The sequence below is a fragment of the Phacochoerus africanus genome, chromosome 1 (genome assembly GCF_016906955.1).
Source record: "Phacochoerus africanus isolate WHEZ1 chromosome 1, ROS_Pafr_v1, whole genome shotgun sequence".
Taxonomy (NCBI): Eukaryota; Metazoa; Chordata; class Mammalia; order Artiodactyla; family Suidae; genus Phacochoerus; species Phacochoerus africanus.
In genome coordinates, this window is record NC_062544.1 from 51,996,468 (window position 1) to 52,021,301 (window position 24,834).

At 39.8% G+C, this 24,834-nt stretch overlaps 1 protein-coding gene across 5 annotated transcripts in view; it reads left to right on the top strand.

Moving 5' to 3' along the window:
* Positions 1 to 23,546, top strand: part of TMEM267 (transmembrane protein 267) — a 29,684-nt gene extending 6,138 nt beyond the window's left edge. For 4 of the 5 annotated variants that reach the window (XM_047765210.1, XM_047765124.1, XM_047765041.1 and 1 more), the window contains exons 2-3: positions 7,629 to 8,015; positions 21,664 to 23,546. In XM_047765210.1, the coding sequence (XP_047621166.1) occupies positions 7,704 to 8,015; positions 21,664 to 21,999 (648 nt within the window). In that variant the 5' untranslated portion in view covers positions 7,629 to 7,703 and the 3' untranslated portion in view covers positions 22,000 to 23,546. Of the gene's footprint in view, positions 1 to 3,805; positions 4,161 to 7,628; positions 8,016 to 21,663 lie in introns of those variants that run through there. The other variant, XM_047765380.1, reaches the window with a different exon arrangement.
* Positions 23,547 to 24,834: the final 1,288 nt, after the last annotated feature.

The window sequence follows — 24,834 nt, forward strand, 5'->3', positions numbered from 1 at the left end:
GTCAAATTGGAGCTACAGCTGCCGGCCTACACCACAGCCACAGCAATGCAGGACCCGAGCCTCCTCTGTGACCTACACCACAGCTCACGGCAATGCCGGATCCTTGACCCACTGAGCGAGGCCAGGGATCAAACCCGAAACCTCATGGTTACTCGTCAGATTCGGGTTTCTACTGCACCACGACGGGAACTCCTCAAATGAAATTTAGAAAAATTTTGTGGAGTTCCTGTTGTGGCGCAGTGGTTAACGAATCCGACTAGGAGCCATGAGGTTGCGGGTTCGGTCCCTGCCCTTGCTCAGTGGATTAAGGATCCAGCGTTGCTGTGTGAGCTGTGGTGTAGGTTGCAGACGTGGCTCCGATCCCACGTTGCTGTGGCTCTGGTGTAGGCCAGCGGCTACAGCTCCAATTCAACCCCTAGCCTGGGAACCTCCATATGCCGTGGGAGTGGCCCAAGAAATAGCAAAAAGACCAAAAAAAAAATTTTGTGAAGTTGCTAAAAGAAAATCCCTTTACAATTCTGATTAGTTACATTAAACTTGTAGATTAATTTGAGGAAAATAACACACACCATCCATGTTGTCTACTTACTCAATAAAATGTTCTGGCTCATATATCAGTTAAGTTCCATCAAAGAAGCAGAACTACTTTGTGTACTAACAAGTAGGAAATTTAGACCTTGTATATTTTCAGGGGCTAGGACAGCAGGCTGTGCTGGCTGTGGCCTCTGAGTCTTTCTGAGTCCAGAGCTGCTGCAAATCAGCTATAGACAGACAGTTGAGAAGGTAAATGTGGACGAGAACAAGGACAGAATGGAACCTGCATTGGCCTCGCATCAACTCCAGTTTTGATGCTCTGGGTGATCTGCAGGAGAGGCCAGTATTCTTGACCTTGGGGCTGCACATGCAGGCCCAGGATCTGGAGAAGTTTTAGGAAGATATGGTGGGAGCTAAAGGAGCTACAGGCCCAGCTGCTTGCCTGTGCCAACAAAGTGAGCAGACAGATCAGCGACAACACACACAAGCTCCGTAGCAGTTCTGACGCCAACCTTCAAAGTTAAAAAAATATGGCTGCTGCTTCACTTCTGCCTTCCAAGTCAGTGGTACAGTGTCTCCTATAGCCAGGACTACCCAGAACTATACAGGGAAAGGAATTCTGGGAAATGCACCTCCAACCTAGCTGGATTAGCATAGCGCACAGCCACCAGAGCTCTCAATAGCCAACTGACATAATACACCTTTGTCGTTTCCTTCACATGCATGACCTGTTTAGTTTATTCCTTGCTATTTTTTATTGCCATCATGAATGCTCATTTCCCCATATTTTTCCCTTACAATTATTGCTGGTGTGTATATATATTTATCTTAAATTAGCCACCTTTTGCAACTTAAATTCTAACAATTTTCAATTTATTGTCTTGGGTAGACAGTCATTTCACTTAGAAACTAATGTTATCTTCTTCTTCCTGATAAGGTAATGATACATTTTCTCTCTCTTTCTCTCCTTTCCTTGCTTCATTACATTGACTAAAACTGCCAGAACAATATTATAATATCTATACTGTTTCTGACCTTTAAGGTGATGTTTCTTGGTTTTCATCATTTGGTTTCTTATAACCTAGCAGCTCTTAATGTTTAGTGAACATAAGAATTACCTATTTGCACTGGCTAAATAGGCAGATTTCCAGGAACAGATGTTACATTTTACTAAATGCTGTTTAAGCATTTAACATGCAATACCATGGAGTTTCCATTGTGGCACAGTGGAAATGAATCCGACTAGAAACCAGGGAAGTTGCAGCTTCAATCCCTGGCCTCGCTCAGCGGGTCAAGGATCCAGCATTGCTGTGAGCTATGCTGTAGGTTGCAGACATGGCTCAGATCTGGCATTGCTGTGGCTCTGGCGTAGGCCAGCAGCAACAGCTCCGATTAGACACCTAGCCTGGGAACCTCCATATGCCGTGGGTGTGGCCCTAAAAAGACAAAACAAAAAACAAACAAAAAAACCATGCAATACCTGGTGGATAACAGATACAGTGTGTGGTGAGTTTTTTTTTGAGGGGGGTTTGTTGTTTCGGCCACACCTGCAGCATGGTGAAGTTCCTGGGCCAGGGATTAAACCCATACCACAACTGTAACCAGAGCTACAGCTGGATCCTATTTTTTTCTTTCTTGGTGGGTGGGGGTAGGGGTAAATTTTTCATTTTTTTTTTCCTTTTCTGTTTTACTGCAGTGAGAAAGCTTTCTGTATTCTTCTCTTCTTCCCCTAGAGATTTGGAAGTCCTGCTCCTTGATTATTTTTCCCCAGAAATCATACATGTGTTCTGATATATTTTTTTTTTTTTGGTCTTTTGCCTTTTTAGGGCTGGCATATGGAGGTTCCCAGGCCAGGAATTGAATTGGAGCTGCCTACACCACAGCAACCCGGGATCCAAGCCACGTCTGCGACCTATACCGCAGCTCACGGCAATGCAGATCCTCAACCCACTGAGCAAGGCCAGGGATCGAACCCTCATCCTCATGGAGATTACGTCGAGTTCTTAACCCACTGAGACACTAGGGAACTCCTAACCACATTTTTTCTTTTGCAGATAGCCATTTTTGTTGTTGTTGTTGGACTTGGAAGCTCTTGAGGATTTTCTCTTTTTTTGTTTTTTCTTTCAATGCCTTTTTGTCTTCTTTTTTCTCCCTCAAGCTTTGGGAAAATTCTTGAAAGTGTTTTTACTCACTGTGTTTTTTTTGTTTTTAATTTTTATGGCCACACCTGCAGTATATGGAAATTCCCAGACCAAGGACTGAATCTGAGCCACAGCTGTGACCTACACTGCAGCAACGCCCAATCCTTTAACCACTGTGCTGGGCTAGGGATTGAACCCATACCTCCATAGCAATCTGAGTTGCTGCAGTTGGATTCTAATCAACTGTGCCATGGCAAGGACTCCTGACTATGTTTTTTTCAAGCATTTATTTACTATGCACTGCTTCTATTGACTTTTTATTTGGTCCATCGGGCTTTTTATCTCCATAATCTCTTTCTTGTTTTCAGATTTCTCTTTTTACATGAGAGGCTGCTATTGTTACTGACAGTAAGGTATATTTTCCTAATTTTTTAACATCTGTATTGGAATATAATTGACATGTAATAAACTGTACATATTTAAAATGTACAATTTGATATGTTTTCATGTGAGTATGAAACTATGAATCATGAAACTGTCAGCACAATCAAGATAATGAATGTATCTGTCCCCTCAGTTTCCTTATGTTCTTTTTAGGGCCATACCCTTGGCATATGGAAGTTCCCAGGCTAGGCGTCACATCAGAGCTACAGCTGCCAGCCTATACCACAGCCACAGCAATGTGGGATCCAAGCCACATCTGTGGCCTACACCACAGTTCATGGCAATGCCAGATCCTTAACCCACTGAGCAAGACCGGGGATCAAACCCACATCCTCATGGATACTAGTCGGATTGGTTTCTCCTGAGCCACAACGGTAACTCCCTCCTATGCTCTTCTGCCTCTTCTGTCTCCATGCAACCGTTGATCTGCTTTGTCTCTAATTTAGTTTGCATTTTCTAGAATTTTACATAAATGGAATCATACTGTATATTCTTTTAAAAAACGTTATTTCTGAATGTTTCAAAAATAAAAGTATAATATAATGAATTAAAGTATGTCCATTACCTAGATTTAACAATTACAACATTTTTCCATATTTGCATTTTACTTTTTAAAAATTAATAGACTTCATAGCAGTTTTAGGTTTACAGAAGAATTGAGCAGAGTACAAAGTTCTTCCATATATTCCTTCTCCCTCTGCACACATTTCTCCCTATTAACCTCTCTGCGTGAGTGTGGTACATTTTTTCACAATTAATGAACGATTATCAATATACTGTTATTGACTGAAGTCCATAGTTTATGTTTCATTCATTGTGTTATACAATGATGTGGATTTTGACCATGTACTCTTTTGGGAAGGGGGTCTGGCTTAGTATTATTTTAAGATTCATTCGTGTTTTTGTATGTATCACTCTACCCCCACCCCCCATTTCGTTTATCCAGTTGGGCTGTTTCCAGTTTGGAGCTACTGTAGACAAAGCTGCAGTGAGCGGTGATGTGCATGTCTCTGTGCAGATATTTGTTCTCATTTCTCTTAGGTAAATACCTAGGAGTGGAATGACTGAGTCACGTGACAGGAGTTATGTTTAACTTTTTCAGAACCTGAGAGTGGTTGTGTCATTTACATTTCTACCAGTAGTGTTTGAGAGTTCCGTTGCTCCACATCTTGCCAAAATTTGGGACAGTCAATCTCACTGTGGCTTTTGTTTCCATATCCCTAATAATTAATGATGTTGAACGTATTTTTTGTGCTTATTGACCATCTGTATATCATCTTTGCAAAGTACCTTTTCAAATCTTTCACTCATTTTTGTATCAGTTTGTTTTTGGGTTATGTTTTGAGAATTCTTTATATATAAATCCTTTATCAGATATGAGATATGCAGTTATTTCCTCCCAGTCTGTCTTGTCCTTTCATATTCTTAACATTCTCAAAGAGCAAAAGTTCTATAAGTTTGATGAATTTTAATTTATCAACTTTTTAAAACAAACTTAAGTTTTGATATTGCTACTAAGAACTCTCTGTATAACACAAGGACAAAAGTATTCTGTGTTTTCTTCCAAAAGTTTTAAAGTTTTAGGTTTCACTTTTAGATCTGTCATCCATTTTGAGTTAAGGAGGAAAGTATAAATTGAGGTTCATTATTTTTGCATATGGAAATCATTATTCCAGCATCATTTGTTGGAAGGAATTATCTTTTCTCCACTGACTTGCCTTTGTGTGGTTGTGCAGAATCACTTGACCATGTATGTGTGGATCTCTTTCTTTTTTTTCTTGCTTTTTAGGACTGTACTCATGGCATATGGAAGTTCCCAGGCTAGGGGTCCAATCAGAGCTACAGCTGCTGGCCTGTGCCACAGCCACAGCAACCCTGGATCCAAGCCACATCTGCAACTCACACCACAGCTCACGGCAATGCAGAATACTTAGCCCACTGAACGAGGCCAGGGATCGAATCCATATCCTCATAGATCCTAGTTGGGTTCGTTAACCACTGAGCCATGAAGGGAGCTCCCTATGTGGATATACCTATATATTTTTTTAAGTTCTCAGACTTTTTAAAAAAGGCATCTAATAAATCTATACAGTGAATAGCATGTCTTTATTCTATTTACAGTACATTTGTTATAAGTATACATTTTTGAAAAGCTTATTTTAATTAACTTGAGTAGACATTTTAAACAGATCAACTCATTTGTTAAAGTTACATAATAAAGAATAAGATAATTTAAATGACAGAAATCTCATCTTGTGAAATAGTGCCCTCTACGCTGAGATGAATGAGGGCGGGGGAGGGTGGAGTCAGACTCCTCCCAGTATGTGGATCCCATTCTGTTTTGTTGAATTGATCTATTTATCCATCTTCATACCGATACCACATTTTTTATTACTGTAGGGTTTTTTAATTTTAATTTTTTTTTTAAAGGCCTGCAAATGTGGCATCTGGAGTTTCCTGGGCTAAGGGTTGAATTGGAGTTGCAGCCACCAGCCGTCACCACAGCCATGGCAACACCGGATCTGAGCTCCATCTGTGACCTACACCACAGCTTGCAGCAACACTGGATCCTTAACCCACTGAGCAAGGCCCGGGATCCAAACCCATATCCTCAGAGACATCTGGTCCATAACTCACTGAGCCATAATGGGAACTCATGAATGCCTTTTTTTTTTTTGTCTTTTCTAGGGCCAAACCCTCGGCATATGAAGGTTCCAGGCTAGGGGTCTAATTGGAGCTATTGCCGTCGGCCAACGCCAGAGCCACAGCAACACTGGAATCCTAGCCTTGTCTACGATCTACACCACAGCTCACAGCAATGCCAGATCCTTAACCCACTGAGCAAGGCTGGGGATCAAACCCGCAACCTCCCTCGTTCCTAGTCGGTTTCATTTCCTCTGAGCCATGACGGGAACTCCATGAATGCCTTTTTATATCAGTTAAGGTTCTTTGCTTGGAAGTAACAGAAAGAAAATAGGGATTTACTGGAAAAATCTGAGGTACCTCATAGACATGAAAGGTGAGCTGCAGGAGCCTGGGCGGCCCTTTGAGATTGTACCTGTGGACTTGATGTCCTTATGATTCTCTTTTCCTAGGCTGTTCCATGTAGTGAAGTCCATGGTCTGTAAGAAGCACCACTTGGAAAACCTCTGGAAAGGATTCTGGCCCCGCCCAGGTCACCTTCATCACCAGAGTAATCACTACTAATTAGTGCTGTAAAAGTATTGCTAATTAGTAATTGCTAGCCAATCACTACTACTAATAAAGGAGACAGAGAATTCTAATTGGTCAGCTCCAGAGTTTGGATATTGTAATGAGCAGTTTTCCCAAAGGAATGAGATGCTTATCAGAAGACGTACAGAAAGTAGTTGTTGGGTCCACAGAGACACTGGATGCCATTACTGTGTAGTACACATTGTTGAAAGAAAGAACTATTTGGTGACCTCAAAGTAATAGGTTAATCAGTGGCTTTCTTAAATTTTCCTTGATACACTCTACCATCTAAACTGTTGTTCTTACAAAGCTAATCTGTTCTCTTTGGGCCACATGGCATATTATATATAAATGTAAGAAATACCATTTCTTTTCATACTTGAAAGTGCTACAAGAGTATATCTTAAATGTTCTCACCACACACACAAAAAGGTAACCAAGCGAAATCACGGATGAGTTAACTAACCTTATCATGGTAATCATTTCATAATATATATGTTTATCCAATGATCATATATTACACCACTTAAATGTATGCAGTGCTATATATCAATTATACCTCAATAAAGCTGGGAAAGATGAAACAAAGTTACTGATAACAGTTAAAGTAAAAAAGATGGAGTTCCCTTCTGGCGCAGTGCAGTAGGGATCCAGTGTTGTCACTACAGGGGCCCAGGTCACTGCTGTGGTGTGGGTTTGATCTGACCCAGGAACTTCCGCGTGCCTCGAGCATGGCAAAAAAAAAAAAAAAAAAAACAGAAGAAAAATAAATACTGGAGTTCCCATCGTGGCACAGCAGTTAATGAACCTGATTAGTATCTGTGAGGATGAGGGTTCAATCCTTGGCCTCACTCAGTGGGTTAAGGATCTGGTGTTGCCATGAACTGTGGTGCAGGTCAAAGACATGGCTTGGATCCCGCATTGCTGTGGCTGTGGCGCAGGTTGGCAGTGATAGCACCAGCCTGGGAACCTCCATATGCCATAGGTACAACCCTAAAAAGACAAAAGACAAAAAAAGAAAAGTAAAAGAAATGCCAATATTTATGACTTGGTTTTACACTTGTAAAATTTTTCTTCCTTTTTTTAAGCCACACCAGTAGCATGGGGAAGTTCCTGGACCAGAGATCAAACCTGCGCCACAGCAGCAACCCAGGCCACTGCCATGACAATGCTGTATATTTAAACCATTGTGCCACAAGGGAATTCCTATACTTACAAAGTTATTGCTGATATGGTTTTGCTTATATATTATATGACAGAAAATTATTCATTAATATTTTTCTCTTTCTCTTTTAGGATGGCTGGGAATGTAAACAAGAATAAGCCATTTCCGGATGGCTTTTAGCATATACTACTGACACATTATTTGTGATGGCATCTGAGACCGAGAAGACCCATGCTTTACTCCAGTCTTGTAGCACTGAATCTCTTATTTCTAGCCTTGGTCTGGGCATATTCTGCCTAGTAGCTGACAGACTTCTTCAGTTTTCCATAATTCAGCAAAATGACTGGCTTCGTGCCCTCTCAGATAATTCAGTACATTGTGTGATTGGCATGTGGTCATGGACCATAGTCATTGGAATCAAGAAGAAGACTGACTTTGGAGAAATCATTTTAGCTGGATTTTTAGCCTCTATTATTGATATAGACCACTTTTTCCTAGCTGGATCCCTATCTTTAAAGGTAAGAAGACTATATGTTTAATTTTTCTGGTCTTTAAATTTCTTTAATACCATTTTATTGATCTTCACAGCATCATTTTGTTAGAGCTAGAGAGGATTAGCTGTACTTTAAAACAGGAAAGCTCAGTTACCCAACTTTTGAGAGCATCGAGCACTCTCCTGAGGGCACACCCAGACAGGTTGCTGACCACGTTACGTGGCATCACAAAGTGCTGTGGATGCACCCAGAGCAAGGGCTCACTAACTGTACCTGCAGAGTTCCATGCTGGATTTAGAGAGGATGTGTTTCACCAAGTCTCATGGGAAAGATTAACCAACTGCTTTAAAGTAATGGGGGGTAATTCTCAAGGCCATCCTAATTCTTTTTGTATTAGGGGGTCTTTCTTCAAGACACTTAAAATTTCCTCCTATTCTTCATGTTTTACAGTTCATATGCAGCTCCTAGATGCTCCATAACAGCTGAATAGTTGTAAGATGATTCCTAGGCCTAGGGAATGACTTTAATGGAGTCATTCATCCCTCAAGTCCCTCTTGGGGCCAGCGTGTGTACTTCAGTGGACTAAGTAGGACACCGTCCCTGGTGGAGAAATTAAGGCATTTTATTGAAGCTTCAGGATGACCTATTGTACAGGATGACCCAGCTGCATAGTGACCTGACTAGTCTTGAAAATGAACTAAGCTCAAAATGGCAATTCAGATAATATTTTCTACATGTCACCAGATTTACCTACTGTTTACATTTTATGATCTGTAAACACTTCAGAAAAGAAATATAAACTTGTAGAGTAAGGGCTTTGCTTTGTTCACCACTGGCCTAGAACAGTGCCTGGCTTAACCTAGTAGGTGTTCAGCAAATATGTGTTGAATGAATAAGAAATGATTACTTCTTCCTATTGAATATCAAGTCCTTTACCAAGTACTTCTCAGATGTTGTCTCACTTATGTCAGTAAGGAATCAGTAATTCCTGATTAAAGACAAATTTTAACTTTTTTTGCTGTAAGTGAAGGTGGCATAACATTGCTGTTCAAGATTGGAATCAGAAGACCAGAGTTTAAATCCTAGTATTTAAAGTGGTCTTGGCAGAGCACTTTTAAGTCTCTATTTCGTCATCTGTAAAATGTGCATTGTAACAAACATTACTTCCCTTATAGGGTTGTTGGGGGGAATAAATGAGTATGGTAAATGACATACCCTGGCAAACAGTTAACAATGAATGTTAGTAGAGACAGTTAAAAATGTGATTTAGCAGAGTGGCCAAGATGGTGAAGTAGAAAGATCCTAAGCTCACTTCCTCTCACAAGCACACCAAAATCACAGCAGTCTGCAGAACAACCATCAATGAAAAAGACTGGAACCTACCAGAAAAGATCATCTACAACTAAAGACAAAGACGGAACCACAACCAGATGGATAGGAGGGGTGAGCTCACGATATATTCAAATTCTATACCCTCTAGGTGAGCAATCCACAAATTGGAGAATAATTATCTTATAGAGCTTCTCCTATAGGAGTGAGAGTTCTGAGCCCATGTCAGGCTTCCTAGCCTGGGGTTTTAGCACCAGGAGGACAAGCCCCAGAGCATTTGGCTTTGAAGGCCAATGGGGCTTAATTGCAGGAGGCTAATAGGACCCAGGGCAAAAGCATTAATTTGACAGGAACTTGGGCCAGACCTACCTGCTGGTCTTAGAGAGTCAGAGGGGTAGCTGTGGCTCAGCCTAGGGACACAGACATTGGTGGCAGGCATATTGGGGAAAATTCCAACATGTGAACACTGCTGCTGGCAGCTGCCATCTTGATTCATTTGCACCAAAACTTGGCTCCAGGAGTTCCCGTCGTGGCACAGTGGTTAACGAATCCGACTAGGAACCATGAGGTTGCGGGTTCGGTCCCTGCCCTTGCTCAGTGGGTTAACGATCCGGCGTCGCCGCGAGCTGTGGTGTAGGTTGCAGACGCGGCTCGGATCCCGCGTTGCTGTGGCTCTGGCGTAGGCCGGCGGCTACAGCTCCGATTCAGCCCCTAGCCTGGGAACCTCCATATGCTGAGGGAGCGGCCCAAGAAATAGCAACAACAACAACAGCAAAAAGACAAAAGACAAAAAAAAAAAACCAAAAAAAACCCTTGGCTCCACTCAACAGCTTATAGGCACCAATGTTGGGAAACAACCAACAGACCAAACAAGTAACTGAGTGGGGACACAGCCCCACCCATAAGCAGACAGGCTAACTAAAGACTTCCTGAGCTCATAGACACCTTTAGACACACCCCCAGATATGGCCTGGCCCACGAGAGGGCCAAGACTCACCTTTGCCCACCAGTTGGCAGTTACTGGCCCTTCCTGCCAGGAAGCCTGTAATAGCCTCTGGATCAGCCTCACCCACCAGGGGGCAGACACCAGAAGCAGGAAATTGCAATCCTTCAGCCTGTGGTCTGAGCCTGCTAACAGAAAGCCAGACCTTATCCTAGGATCAGCCAAGCTCTGGCCCTGCCCATAGTAGGCCAACGCAACCTTTAGGACACTCCAGACCCCATACCCAATGATGTCAGTAATTCCCCCTGCCAGTTATATGAAACAAGTTCTGGGATCCCTGGGCCCTGCAGTCAGACTCTGGGAAGCAGCTTTTGCCTGCCAGTAGTCGAGGACTAACCCCAGGATCTAGCTTCATATGTTTGTGAGGTAGGCAACAACCCCAGAATCTTTTGGACCCTGACTCTGTCCACCAGTGAGCCAGCATTAGCCCCAGGACTCCCTAGGGTTCTATAACGAGCTACTTTGTGACCAGGCCCCACTAAACAGCCAGCAGCATCCACACAAGGCATGGCCTGGCAACCACTGAGCCTAGGGGTCAACCAAGCCTACCAGACCACCCACATAGTCTGCCACAACAGAAGGACCCAGTTAGTCCTTTTAACGGGAATCCCTAGAACATATAGCTTGGGTGATGAGAGGGAAGTGCACTGCTGGGATGCACAGGATGTTTCCTACAAAAGACCACTTCTCCGAGGTCAAGAAATGTAACTAACATACTTCATACACAAAAATACAAACAGCAATTTAGACAAATGAGGCAGCAGAGGAATATGTTTCAGACAAAGGAAAAAGATAAAACCCCAGAAGGAAAACTAAGTTAAGTGGAGATAGGCCAACTACCCAAGAAAGAGTTCAAAGTAATGATCACAGAGATGATCAAAGAACTCAAGAGGAGACTAGATGCAGAGAGCCACAAGTTAGAAGTATTTGAATTTAAAAAAAGAACAGAGATGAAGCATGTAATAACTGAAATGAAAATACATTAGAAGGGATCAATAGTACACTAAATGAAAAAAAAAAAAAAGAATGGATCAGTGAGCTGAAAGAGTAGTGAAAATTACTCCTCCTGAAGAGAATGAAAAGAAATGAGGACAGTTTAAGAGACGCCTGGGACAACATCAAATGCACTAATGTTCACATTTTAGGCATCCCAAAAGGGGAAGAGAGAGAGTAAAAGGGCCTAAGAAAATAATTGAAGAGATAATAGCTGAAAACTTCCTTAACCTGGGAAAGCAATCAGTCACCCAAGTCCAGGAAGGACAGAGAATCTATACAGGATTAACTCAAAAGAGGAACACAGCAAGACATACTGTAATCAAAATGACAAAAATTAAAGGTAGAGAATCAAGGGAAAAGCAACAAATAGCATACAAGGGAGCTCCCATAAAGCTGTCAGCTGATTTTTCAGTAGAAGCCCTGTGGCCAGAAGGGAGTGGCACATTATATTAAAGTGATGAAGGAAAAACCTACCACCAAGAATACTCTACCTAGCAATGCTCTTATTCAGATATGATGGAGAAATCAAAAGCTTTATAGACAAGCAAAAGCTAAACAAGAATTCAGCACCACTGAACCAGCTTTACAACAAATGTTGAAGGAACTTCTCTAGATGAAAAAGAAAAGGCCACAACTAGGAACAAGAAAATTACTAAATGAAAAAGCCTACCGGTAAAGGCAAACAAACAGTAAAGACAGGAAAATATACAGATACAAAGCAAGTAGGGAAGTTAAAAGACAGAAGTAGTAAAAATAATCAGTATCCACAATAAGCATTTAAGGGATACACAAAACAATTAGATGTAAAATATACAAAAAACAGTAATCATGAGGTAAGGAGAGTAAAAAAAAATGCATTTTTAAAACTCCACATTTGTAAATTTTTAATTTTTTTGGCTGCATCTGCAGCATGTGAAGGTTCCTGGGCTAGGGATCAAACATGCACCACAGCAGTGACCTCAGCTGCTGCAGTGACAATGCTGGATCCTTAATCCTCTGTGCCACAAGAGAACTGCAAAAAGTGCATTTTAAATTAACAGATCAGCAACTTAAAATAATCATATATATATATATATATATACATAGACTGCTATACAAAAGTCTCATGGTAACCACAAACCAAAAATCTTTAATAGATATACAGAAAAAAGAAAAAGGAATCCAAACATAACACTAAAGATAGTCATCAAATCACAAGAGAACAAAAGAAGGGGGGAGACCTACAAAAACAAATCCAAAACAATTAACAAAATGGCAATGAGAACATACACATCAGTAATTACTTTAAATGTAAACAGATTAAATGCTCTAAGCAAAAGACATACACTGACTCAGTGAATATAAGAACAAGACCTGTAGGAGTTCCCATCATGGCTCAGTGGTTAACGAACCAGACTAGTATCCATGAGGACATGGGTTTGATCCTTGGCCTCGCTCAATGGGTTAAGGATCCAGTGTTGCCATGATCTGTGGTGTAGGTCACAGACATGGCTCAGATCTGGCATTGCTGTGGCTGTGGCATATGCTGGCAGCTGTAGCTCTGATTCTACCCCTAGCCTGGGAACCTCAATATGCCATGGGTGCAGCCCTAAAAAAACACAAAAGACAAAAAAAAAAGCAAGACCTGTATATATGCTGCCAACAAGAAACTCAACTTCAGATCTAGAGACATATACAGAGTGAAAGGGGATGGAAAAAGGTATTCCATACAAATGGAAATCAAAAGAAAACCAGAGTAGCTAAAGCCATCAAACAAAATAGACTTTAAAATAAAGACTTATAAGATTCAAAGAAGGACACTACATAATGATCAAGGGATCAATCCAAGAAGAAGATACAGCAATTCTAAATATATAGCCATCCAACATAGGAGCACCTCAACATATAAGGCAATATTAATAGACATAAGAGGAAATTTATAGTAGGGGAATTTTACACTCCCTTTACATTAATGGACAGATCATCCAGACAGAAAATCAATAAGGAAACACAGACCTTAAGTAACAGATTAGACCAAATGGACTTCATATATAGAGAGCATTCCATCCAGAAGCATTTTTTTCAAGTGCACATGGAACATTCTCCAGGATAGATGATATGCTAGGCCACAAAACAAGCCTCAGTAAATTTTAGAAAACTGAAATATGAAGCATCTTTTCTGACCATAACACTGTCAGACTAGAGATCGACTCTAAGGAAAAAAACTGCAAAAACCACGGACATGTGGAGGTTAAAAAGTATGCTACTCAAAAAAAAAAAAAAAATCAATGGATCACTGAAGAAACCATAGGAATTAAAAAAAAAAAAAAAAAACCCAAAAACCAAAAATCTAGACACAATTGAAAACAAAAACATGATGATCCAAAAACCTATGGAACACAGCAAAAGCAGTTCTAAGAGGGAGGTTTATAGTGATACAAGCTTACCTCAGGAAACAAGCAAAATCTCAAACAACCTAACTTTATACCTAAAGAAGTTAGAGAAAGAAGAAAAAGCAAAACCCAAAGTTAGTAAGAGGAAAAAAATCACAAAGATCAGAGCAAAAAAAGTGAAATAGTGACTAAAACAACAATAGAAAAGATCAATGAAATAAAAAGCTGGTTTTTGAAAAGATACACAAAACTGGATTAACTTTAGCCAGATTTATCAAGAAAAAAAGGGACAAAAATGAAAAAGAAGTTAGAACTGACACCACAGAAATACAAAGAACTTTAAGAGACTACTACAAGCAACATATGCCAATAAAATGGACAACCTAGAAATGGACAAATTCTTACACAGGTACAATCTTCCAAGACTGAACCAAGAAGACAAAGAAAATATGGACAGACAAATTAACAGAAATTGAATCTATGATTTAAAAAGCTTCCAACAAACGAAAGTCGAAGACCAGATGGCTACACAGGCAAATTCTACCAAACATTTAGAGAAGAGTTAACAGCTGTCCTTCTGAAGCTATTCCAAAAAATTGCAAAGGAAGGAACATTTCCAAACTCATTCTAGAGGCCACCCTCACTCTGATATTAAAATCAGACAAAGATACCACAGAAAAAGAAAATTACAGGCCAACATCACTTATGAATATAGATGTAAAAATCCTCAACGGAATACTAGCAAGCCGAATCCAGCAATACATTAAAAAAAGCATCATACACCATGATCAAGAGGGACTTATCCTAGAGAAGCAAGGATTTTTCAATATCCACAAATCAATCAGTATGATACACCACATTAACAAATTGAAGAATAAAAACTACACGATCATCTCAATAGATGCAGAAAAAGCTTTTGATAAAATTCAACATCCAGGCGTTCCCGTTGTGGTGCAGCAGAAACAAATCCAACTAGGATCATGAGGATGCAGGTTCTATCCCTGGCTCAATCAGTGGGTTAAAGAATCTGGCGTTGGTGTGAGCTGCAGTGTAGGCTGCAGACGAAACTCAGATCCCGTGTTGCTGTGGCTGTGGTGTAGGCTGTCAGCTGTAGTTCTGATTTGACCCCTAGCCTGGGAACGTCCAACATCCACTTATGATTAAAAAAAAAAAAAAAAAAAAAACTCCAGAAAGTGGGCATAGAGGGAACATACTCAAAATAATAAAAGCCATATATGATAAACCCACAGCTAACCTCATACTCAACGCTGAAAAGCTTTAAGGCATTCCCTCTAAGATCAGGAAGAAAACAAGGATGCTTACTCTTGCATCCCACTGGAATTCAACATAGTCCTAGCCACATCAATCAGAAGAAAGGAAATAAAAGGAATCTAAACTGAAAAGTAGAAAAACTGGCATTGCTTGTAGATGACACGATACTATACACAGTAAATCCTAAAGACACCACCATAAAACTACTAGAGCTCATCAATGAATTTGGTAAAGTTGCAGGATACAAAATTAATATACAGAAATCTGTTGCACTTCTATACACTAACAACAAAATATTAGAGAAATTAAGGAAACAGTCACGTTACTATCACATCAAAAAGAATAAAATAAGACTCTCTGCTGTAGTGCAGTGGGTTAAGAATCCTACACTGTTGAAATTGGTTCGATCCCCAGCCTGGCACAGTAGGTTAAAGGATCTGGCATGCCACAGCTATGGTGCAGATCACAGCTGCAACTTGATTGAAACCCTGGCCCAGGAACTTACATATGCTGTGGGTGTGGCCATTAAAAAAATCATAAAATACTTAGGAATAAACCAACTTAATGAGGCATAAGTCATACACTCAGAAAACTGTAAGTCACTGATAAAACTGAAGATGACAGAAACAGATGGAAAAATTCACTCTGTTCTTGGATTAGAAGCATCGATACTGTTAATGGAGTTCCCACTGTGGCACAGTGGGATCAGCCACCTCTTAGGAGTGCTGAGACACAGGTTCAGTATCCCCAGCCTGACACAGCAGGTTAAGTATCTGGTGTTGCCACAGCTGCAGCTTAGGTCAAAACTTTGACTCAGATATGATCCTTGGCTGGGGACTCTATGGAAAAAAAAAAAAAAAGATGATACTACCCAAATCAATCTACAGATTGAATATAATCTCTATCAAAATCCCAATGACATTTTTGACAAAACTAGAACAAATAATTTTAAATTTGTATGGAAACACAAAAGACCCTAAATAGCCAAAGCAATCCTAAGGAGGAAGAACAGAGCTGGAGGAAACTTGCTGACTTCAGACTATACTACAAAGCTACAGTAATCAAAGCAGTATGGTGCTGGCACAAAAACAGGCACACAGATAAATGGATCAGGGTAGAGAACCCAGAAATAAACCTACATACTTATGGTCAATTAATCTACAGCAAAGGCAGAAAAAATATGTGATGGAGAAAATACAGTCTCTTCAATAATTGGTGCTGGGAAAACTGGACAGGTATATATGTGTAAAAAAAATGAAATTAGAACATTCTCTATCACCATATGCAAAAATAAACTCAAGGGAGTTCCTGCTGTGTTGCAGTGGGTTAAGGATCTGGTGTTGCTGCAGCTTTGGCATAGGCAGCAGCAGCAGCAGCAGCTCTGATTCAGTCCCTGGACTGGGAATTTCCATATGCTGCAAGTGAGGCAAAAATAAATAAATAAACAAACAAACTAACTCAAAATGTATTAAACATCTAAATGTAAAAACAGATAGTATAAAATTCCTAGTGGAAAAATAGGCAGAACACTCTTTAACATAAATCTCATCAATATTTGTTTGGATGCATCTCATAAAGGAAATAAAAGCAAAAATAAACAAATGAGACCTAATTAAACACAAAAGCTTTTGCACAGCAGAGGAAACCATAAACAAAATGAAAAGACATCCTGCAGAATAGGAGAAAATATTTGCAAACTATGCAGCCGACAAGGGATTAATTTCCAAAATATACATACAGTGCTTACAGTTCAAAATTAAAAAAGAAAACCCAATTTTTAAAAGGCCAGAAAACAGGAATAGACATTTTTCCAAAGAGCAAATGCAGATGGCCAATAGGCACATGAAAAGATGCCCAATCTTACTTATCATCAAGGAAATGCAAATAAAAACTACAATGAGATATGATCTCACACCTGTCAGAATGAATATCATCAAAGAGATCATAAATAACATGTTGGCTAGGATATGGAGGAAAGGGAACCCTCATAACATTGTTGGTGAGAATGTAAATTGGTGTAGCCACTATGGAAAACAAGATAGAGGTTCCTTAAAAAACTAACAGTAGAATGACCATATGATCCAGCAATTCCACTCCTGGGCATATATCCAGAAAAGATGAAAACTAATTTCAAAAGATACATGCACCCCAATAATCATAGCAGCACTATTTACAATAGCCAAGTCATGGAAGCTCCTAAATTTCCATCAACATTTCAATGGATAAAAAGGATGTGGTATATATATTCAATGAAATATTAGCCGCAGGATGAGTAAAGGATGAAATGAAATAATACCACTTGCAGCAACATGAATAGACCTAGAGATTATCATACTAAGTAAAATAAATCAGAGGAAGGCAAATATCATACGATTTCACTTATATATGTGGAATCTTCAAATATGATACAAATGAACTTATTTATAAAATAAAATAGACTCAGACAGAAAACAAAGTTAAGGTCACCAAAGGGGAAAGGTGAGGGAGGGAGGGATAAATTAGGAGTGTAGGATTAACAGAGGAACACTACTATATATAAAAAAGATAAACAAGTGCACACTGTATGGCACAGGGAACCACATTCAAAATCTTGTAATAATATATAATGAAAAATAATCTGAAAACAAATAAACATATGTATGTATAACTGAAACATTTTGCTGTACAGGTGAAACACATCGTAAATCAACTATACTTCAATTAAAAACAAAAAAAAATTGTGATTTATAAACATTCTCTAGAATTTAAGAATTCCTACTGTAATTCTTAAAATCATTTAGGCTGTGTACTGTACTTATTCTTTGATTTATTGAGAAGCAGTAGTGTTAAGAATATGAGCCATAGAGTCAGACAGACCTGATCTCAGCTCTCCCATTTTTTTTTTTTTTTGCCTTTTCTAGGGCCGATCCTGCGGCATATGGAGGTTCCCAGGCTAGGGGTTGAATCGGAGTTGTAGCCACCAGCCTACGCCAGACCCACAGCAACAGGGGATCCGAGCTGCGTCTGCAACCTACACCACAGCTCACAGCAATGCCGGATCCTTAACCCACTGAGCAAGGGCAGGGATCGAACCTTTAACCTCATGGTTCCTAGTTGGATTCGTTAACCACTGCGCCACGACGGGAACTCCTCAGCGCTCCCATTTAATAACTGCATACCAAGGGGAAGTTACTTAGCCTGAGTCCCAGTTTCCTTCTCTGTAAAACAATCCCTAATTTATAAGACTGTTTTAGGATTAAGTGAGATGCTCTCACATAAGCATGGCATAGTGCATGTACTGATCCCTATTTGTTGTTGTTGCTATTTCTTGGGCCGCTCCCACGGCCTATGGAGGTTCCCAGGCTAGGGGTCGAATCGGAGCTGTAGCCACCGGCCTACGCCAGAGCCACAGCAACGCGGGATCCGAGCCGCGTCTGCAACCTACACCACAGCTCACGGCAACGCCGGATCGTTAACCCACTGAGCAAGGGCAGGGACCGAACCCGCAACCTCATGGTTCCTAGTCGGATTCGTTAACCTCTGCGCCATGACGGGAACTCCTGATCCCTATTTTTGAATGAGATATTAAATTAAAATTTGTTCATATTTACTATCAGCTTGTATGTGATCAGGAGGCATAAATATCAAAACTAAGTACTTTTGATACTTATTTTTAATTTTACTGAAGTATAGTTGCTGTACAATATTGTATGAGTTAAAAGTGTACAGTATCATGAGTCACAATTTTCAAAGGTTATATTCCATTTATAGTTATTAGAAAACATTGACTATGTTCCCTGTGTTGTACAGTATGTCCTTGTGATTTGTTTTATACCTAAGTGTTTGTACCTCTTACTCCCCCACCTGCATTTTGCCCCTCCCCCTTCCCTCCCCACCCACTGATAACCACTAATTTCTTCTCTGTATGTGTGAGTCTGCTTCTTTGTTCCACATAATAGTTTGTTGTACTTTTTAGATTCTACATGTGATATATTATACTTAAGAATGTTTTTACTTCTATAATTTTATGATAATATTCTTTTCTTCTCTCATTACTTAACTATGAATGAAAAATCCGCATGGATATTTTAGAAAATAGCCAAGCAACAGAAATTCCTCATTTCTTAGCATCTGTAACTATAGACTTCACAAATAAAAGTGTGAAAAGTCAGTATCTCTGCACACATCCAGAGCATAACTGCTCATCATCAGTACACGAGGCTGTTACTCTCCCCAAGCAGAGATTACCGTGCCCTTCCCCACCCACTCTGCTACCGAGAAGCACGATAGAGTGTAGGTGTAGAACTTAAAAACAAAAGTGGAGACAAAAATGGCATAATACAGAAATGTTATATGTTCTGACAAAGGAGAAATAAAACAACTGAAAATGTGGAGAAGGGAGAGGGAATAGGAATGTAGAATAAACTCTTGTATTTAGTGGACAGGTGGGAATTAAAGAACACTGTTTTAAGGAGGTTTACAAGATTCTCAGGTTAAGGATGGTCTGATGTGACAGTATGGCAAGGTACAGTCTCTTTAATGGATGACTTTTTTTAATGTAGTGGGAAAGTTGTGTACTTCATTTTTTTTTAATAGGAACCTCCATTTCCACCTTTACTACTACTTTCCCCTTGTACCATCCAATCTCCAAATGCTAACTCTCCCTTCCTTTGTACCATCTTCTCCCCTAGAACTAATGCCTTTCACAGCCTTGAATCATACCACTTTTAAGTCCTTTCTGTGTAATCAGTGCTCTGATCTACCAGGACCCCTTTTCAGTATTTTCACATTTGGATTGAACTTTGTCTTTTTAGTGGTAACTTTATATCAGTCTTAGATTTCTCCCTCATCTTTCTTCAATACAGTTTTTGCTGGCTTGAGGGGCGAGTGTGAGAGAGCGCTCACTGATTTGCTATTGAATACTTGGGAGTATTTAAGTTCGGGCAGTCTCTGACTTCTAGCTATGCACCAGGGGAGTTTGGTATAGCTCTCTTTGGCCTTGTTTTGCAGTGTCTTTGAAGATGTGTGGGGAGATTCGAATTTAGGCAGTCTTCTCCATCCTCAGCTTTTTTATTAGAAATTATCTAGCAGGAAATTAGCCTTTAGAATGTATGAGAATGAAACCTTACTCATGGAGCATTCAGGGGTTAAGGCTGAAATTTGCATTTGTTTAGATACTGATTACATTTTTATAATGATTTTAAAACTTTGCTGAAGTTTAACTCAACTTTCACATATTTGTTTAAAATAATATTTTCTGGGGAGTTCCCGTCGTGGAGCAGTGGTTAACGAATCCGACTAGGAACCATGAGGTTTTGGGTTTGATCCCTGCCCTTGCTCAATGGGTTAATGATCCGGCGTTGCCGTGAGCTGTGGTGTAGGTCACAGAGGCGGCTTGGATCCCGCGTTGCTGTGGCTCTGGCGTAGGCTGGCGGCTACAGCTCCGATTCGACCCCTAGCCTGGGAACCTCCGTATGCCGCGGGAGCGGCCCAAGAAATGGCAAAAAGACAAATAATAATAATAATAATAAAATAAAATAAAATAATATTTTCTAAATGTAAATAAATTCTGAAAGTATTAGAGACTAATGGTCACAACAAAAATATGCCCCTCTTATGCCTTCCTTAATTGAGAAATGGAGTAGGGGAGGGGCAAGACAGGGGGAGGGGATTAAGATGTACAAACTACTAGCTATAAAATAGACGTAAGGATGTAATGTACAACACAGGGAATATAACCAGTATTTTATAATAACTTTAAATGGATTATAATATGGTGAATCACTGTTGTACACCTGAAATTATTATAAATCAACTGCACTTCAGTTTTTAAAAGTTTAATTGAAGAATATTCAGTTGTGAGACTTTATTATTATTATTATTATTTTGTCTTTTTAGGGCCATACCCACCCACGGCATATGGAGATTCCCAGGCTAGGGGTCGAATAGGAGCTGGAGCTGCAAGCCTACACCACAGCCATGCTAGATCCAAGTTGCAGCTGCGACCTACACCACAGCTCACAGCAATGCCGGATCCTTAACCCACTGAGAGGGGCCAGGGATCAAACCTGTGTCCTCATGGATGCTAGTCAGATTTGCTTCCACTGAGTCACAATGGGAACTCCCTGAGACTTTTAATGCTCTTAGAAGTCCCAGACAATTCTTTATTATCATTATTATTATTATTTTGTCTTTTAGTTCTTTTTTTTAGGGCCAAACACGTGGCATGTGGAGGTTCCCAGGCTAGAGGGTCTAATCGGAGCTGTAGCCACCAGCCTACACCAGAGCCACAGCAACACCAGATCTGAGTCTCGCCTGCAACCTACACCACAGCTCACGGCAACACTGAATTCTTAACTCACTGAGCAAGGCCAGGGATTGAACCCGCAACATCATGGTTCCTAGTCGGATTCGTTTCCACTGCGCCATGACGGACACTCCCTAGAAGTCCCAGACAATTCTTTAAAAGTCCAAGTTTGCACTACCATACACTTAGGATGTAAATTGTATTGTGTCTTTTCTAAGCAAATAGGAAAAATTTTTAAATTAATCACATATTCTTGGGATCTTGATTTCATTTTTAGTGCAAAGTTTATTTACATGTGGCATAGAAAATATTTCCTTTGCATTTCCAGTAGTCTGCAGGAAAATATTAGGAAGCATCTATAAAATTTTGTTTGCCAAGAAGAAAATGATACTAGTTAATGCTTTTCCCCTGCAGGCTGCTCTGACTCTTCCACGAAGACCCTTCCTTCACTGTTCTACTGTGATACCCGTTGTGGTTCTGACTGTGAAGTTTACTATGCACCTTTTCAAGCTCAAGGACTCCTGGTGCTTTCTTCCCTGGATGTTATTTATATCCTGGACCTCACACCATGTCCGAGATGGAATTCGCCACGGCTTGTGGATATGCCCTTTTGGAAAAACTTCTCCTTTGCCATTCTGGCTTTATGTAATAATTACATCATCTTTACCTCATATCTGTTCATTCGTTATGTATTTCACAGGGACCAGACAAGTGATGTCTTCAAAACACGGAATTCATATTGATGTCTGAGATAACCATGTGGCAGTCTTAGAGAAGCAGTGGTTGAAACAACGGTAATTAAGGCTAGCCAACATTAAAGTGAACTTTAAAAAACTTACTGGTTCTTATTTAATTATTGTAGTTCCTGAATCCTCTTGTTCAGGAGGCATGAACAATTTTTTTTTTAATTATATGTTTGTTGTATTCCTCTCTTCTAAACATTCTAGTGAAATAGAGTTTTAATTACTCCATGATAAATGTTTGTTTCTTCTGTTTACCTGGCTTTACTAATGTTATTAGATTAGCATCTGGTTATTGGCAAATACACCTTTAAGGTAGGTTATTTCCTGATGAAAAACAGCTCAAATTTTAGGATGACTAATTTGTGGAAACTTAGCATTGTATCGGGATCCACATTTTCCTCAGATACTGAAACAATGAAACAGGCAAAGTGGGATTATGAAAAAGATGTATAGTGAATGCTAAGATTTCTTTACTCCATATTTTGATCCTGACTGAAGTTTAATTTGCCAAGTGCTTTAGTGAGTTGTGATTACTGGCAGAATCTGCTTCAGTGAACTTGTGTCATATAACATTCTTAAGAGACAGTACTATAGACCTAGGTTATTATTTCAGAAATAACTTCAGGGAATTATTATCATAATAGCTATAGTAACATCTTGCTAAAGTATTATTTTTTTCACTATCTTTGTCCCCACATCTCATGTGTTGGGAATTTTAACTGTTTTGAAAACACAATTAAATATAACAAAATATTTGCTTAAAATTAACCAAATATTTTAAATTAACATTAAAAAAAATTGTACTTGGTTTATAACCATAGAATTTATCCCAAAAAAGGACTTAACCAATGTCATTTCAAATGTAGACTCCTGAATGTGACATTAAAATTATTTTAATTGCTGTCAATTTGTTTATATATGATTCTAAAATATACCAGTTAAATAATTTTTTTTTAATTTGCCTGATATTGAAAGACAACACACTTTTTCCAAAATAAGGTAGTTTTAGGATATTGGCTTTTTCTTCTGTTCTTTCAGGTTGATCTTCTGTTAAAAATGATTAACCTTTATGAGAAGGAAAATTGAGTTGCTCTAACTTTTACACTTCCATAGTTTAACATTATGTTGATGTAACAGTCAGTGGCCCAAAGGCACCTGCTTTTTTTGTAGCATTTGTACCAGCTGCTGTCTTCAGATTTTCTCACACATTTGTGTTTTATAATGCTCGTGATTGTGTGCCTTGTTCTCTGAAAGGGAGGAAGCAATGCCTTATCCAAAGCAGATTTTTCTTATTAAGTTAATAGAGTTCTATAAATTGTCATAAAGGATCAAGCTCTTATAGTTTTTGTTGTTAACCAGTTGGTTGTAGTCTATTATATTGTACAATTTGTTACTCTTACAATCTGTTTTTGTCTTTCAAGAGCTATTACTGTATCAGTTTGGTTGGTTTAATAGTAAATATTACATAGTGGGGATAAATTTGATTAAGGTAGGTATTTTTTAAAAGCATATGATTTTAGAAATCCCTGGAAATAAAGCATATGTCTTGTGTAATGTTTTCTAAGTTACAAAACTCCCTTTTTTTCTTTCTCTATATTAAACAAAGGAATATAAAAATATAGAGCCTGACTTAAGAATGTCACATTTGCATTTTGGGGCATGTCCTAACTTTATTAGAATGGGAACTTACTTTGACCATGACTCCTTGCTTAAACAATAACTGCAATTTTTTTTTTGTTTGTTTGTCTTTTTAGGGCCGCACCCATGGGATATAGAGGTTCCCAGGCTAGGGGTTGAATCAGAGCTACAGTTGCAGGCCTGTGCCACAGCCACACCAGATCAAGCAGTGTCTGAGACCTACACCACAGCTCACAGCACTTCGGATCCTTAACCCACTGAGCAAGGCCAGGGATCGAACCTGCAACCTCGTGGCTCAGCAGAAACAGATCTGACTAGCATCCATGAGGAGGTGGGCCTTGCTCAGAAACTCCAGTAACTGCAAATTTTAAGTGTGGGTTTTTACCTTTGTTCCTACCTCTACCATCAGAAAAGTTCTTTGTCCTCTAAATGGTCTCTGAAAGCTGTGTCTATAAACTCTAGAAATAGAATCAACTTCCCATGCTGCTATTTTGTTCTTAGTGAACTTAGTGAAACGGTTTGTGTCAACACAGCTTCTGTTGAAAGTCGTACTGTATCTTTGCATTTGTGTTTTTCCTCTACCCTCTAGATGACCTCCTTTCACTTAGTTTCGCTCTTAGCTGTTTCACTGATCTGACCTCCCAATGTATTCTGAGCCCTTATTTGTTGTTTGGCTGCTAAGAACTTCTACCACTGAACTATTTTCTACTGACCCCAAGCCTAGTTTCATTTATTATTTTGTCTTTTTAGCCCCCTCAACCCCCACGGCACATGGAAGTTCCCAGGCTAGGGATCAAATTGGAGCTATAGCCGCTGGCCTAAACCACAGCAACCCCAGATCTGAGCCGCATCTGTGACCTACACCACAGCTCACGGCAATGCCAGAGCTTTAACCCACTGAGCAAGGCCAGGGATCGAACCTGCGTCCTCATGGTTACTAGTCAGATTTGCTTCTGCTGCACCATGGCGGGAATTCCCAAGCCTACTTTTCTTCAGCTGTGGGCGAGGAACCCTGTGGTGTATGGGTTAAAACTCCCATTTATCTTCACCTCCTTTCTATAACATACTTCTTCTAGGCAGCCACCCCTTTTCCCCCATCAGGCCAGTACTTTCTGGCTCCTTTTTCTTTTGGCTCGTGGACCAATTACTTGGTTTTTCCCATTTCCCAACTGAAGAGGAGAGGAATAGGGGATCTGGTGCTTTC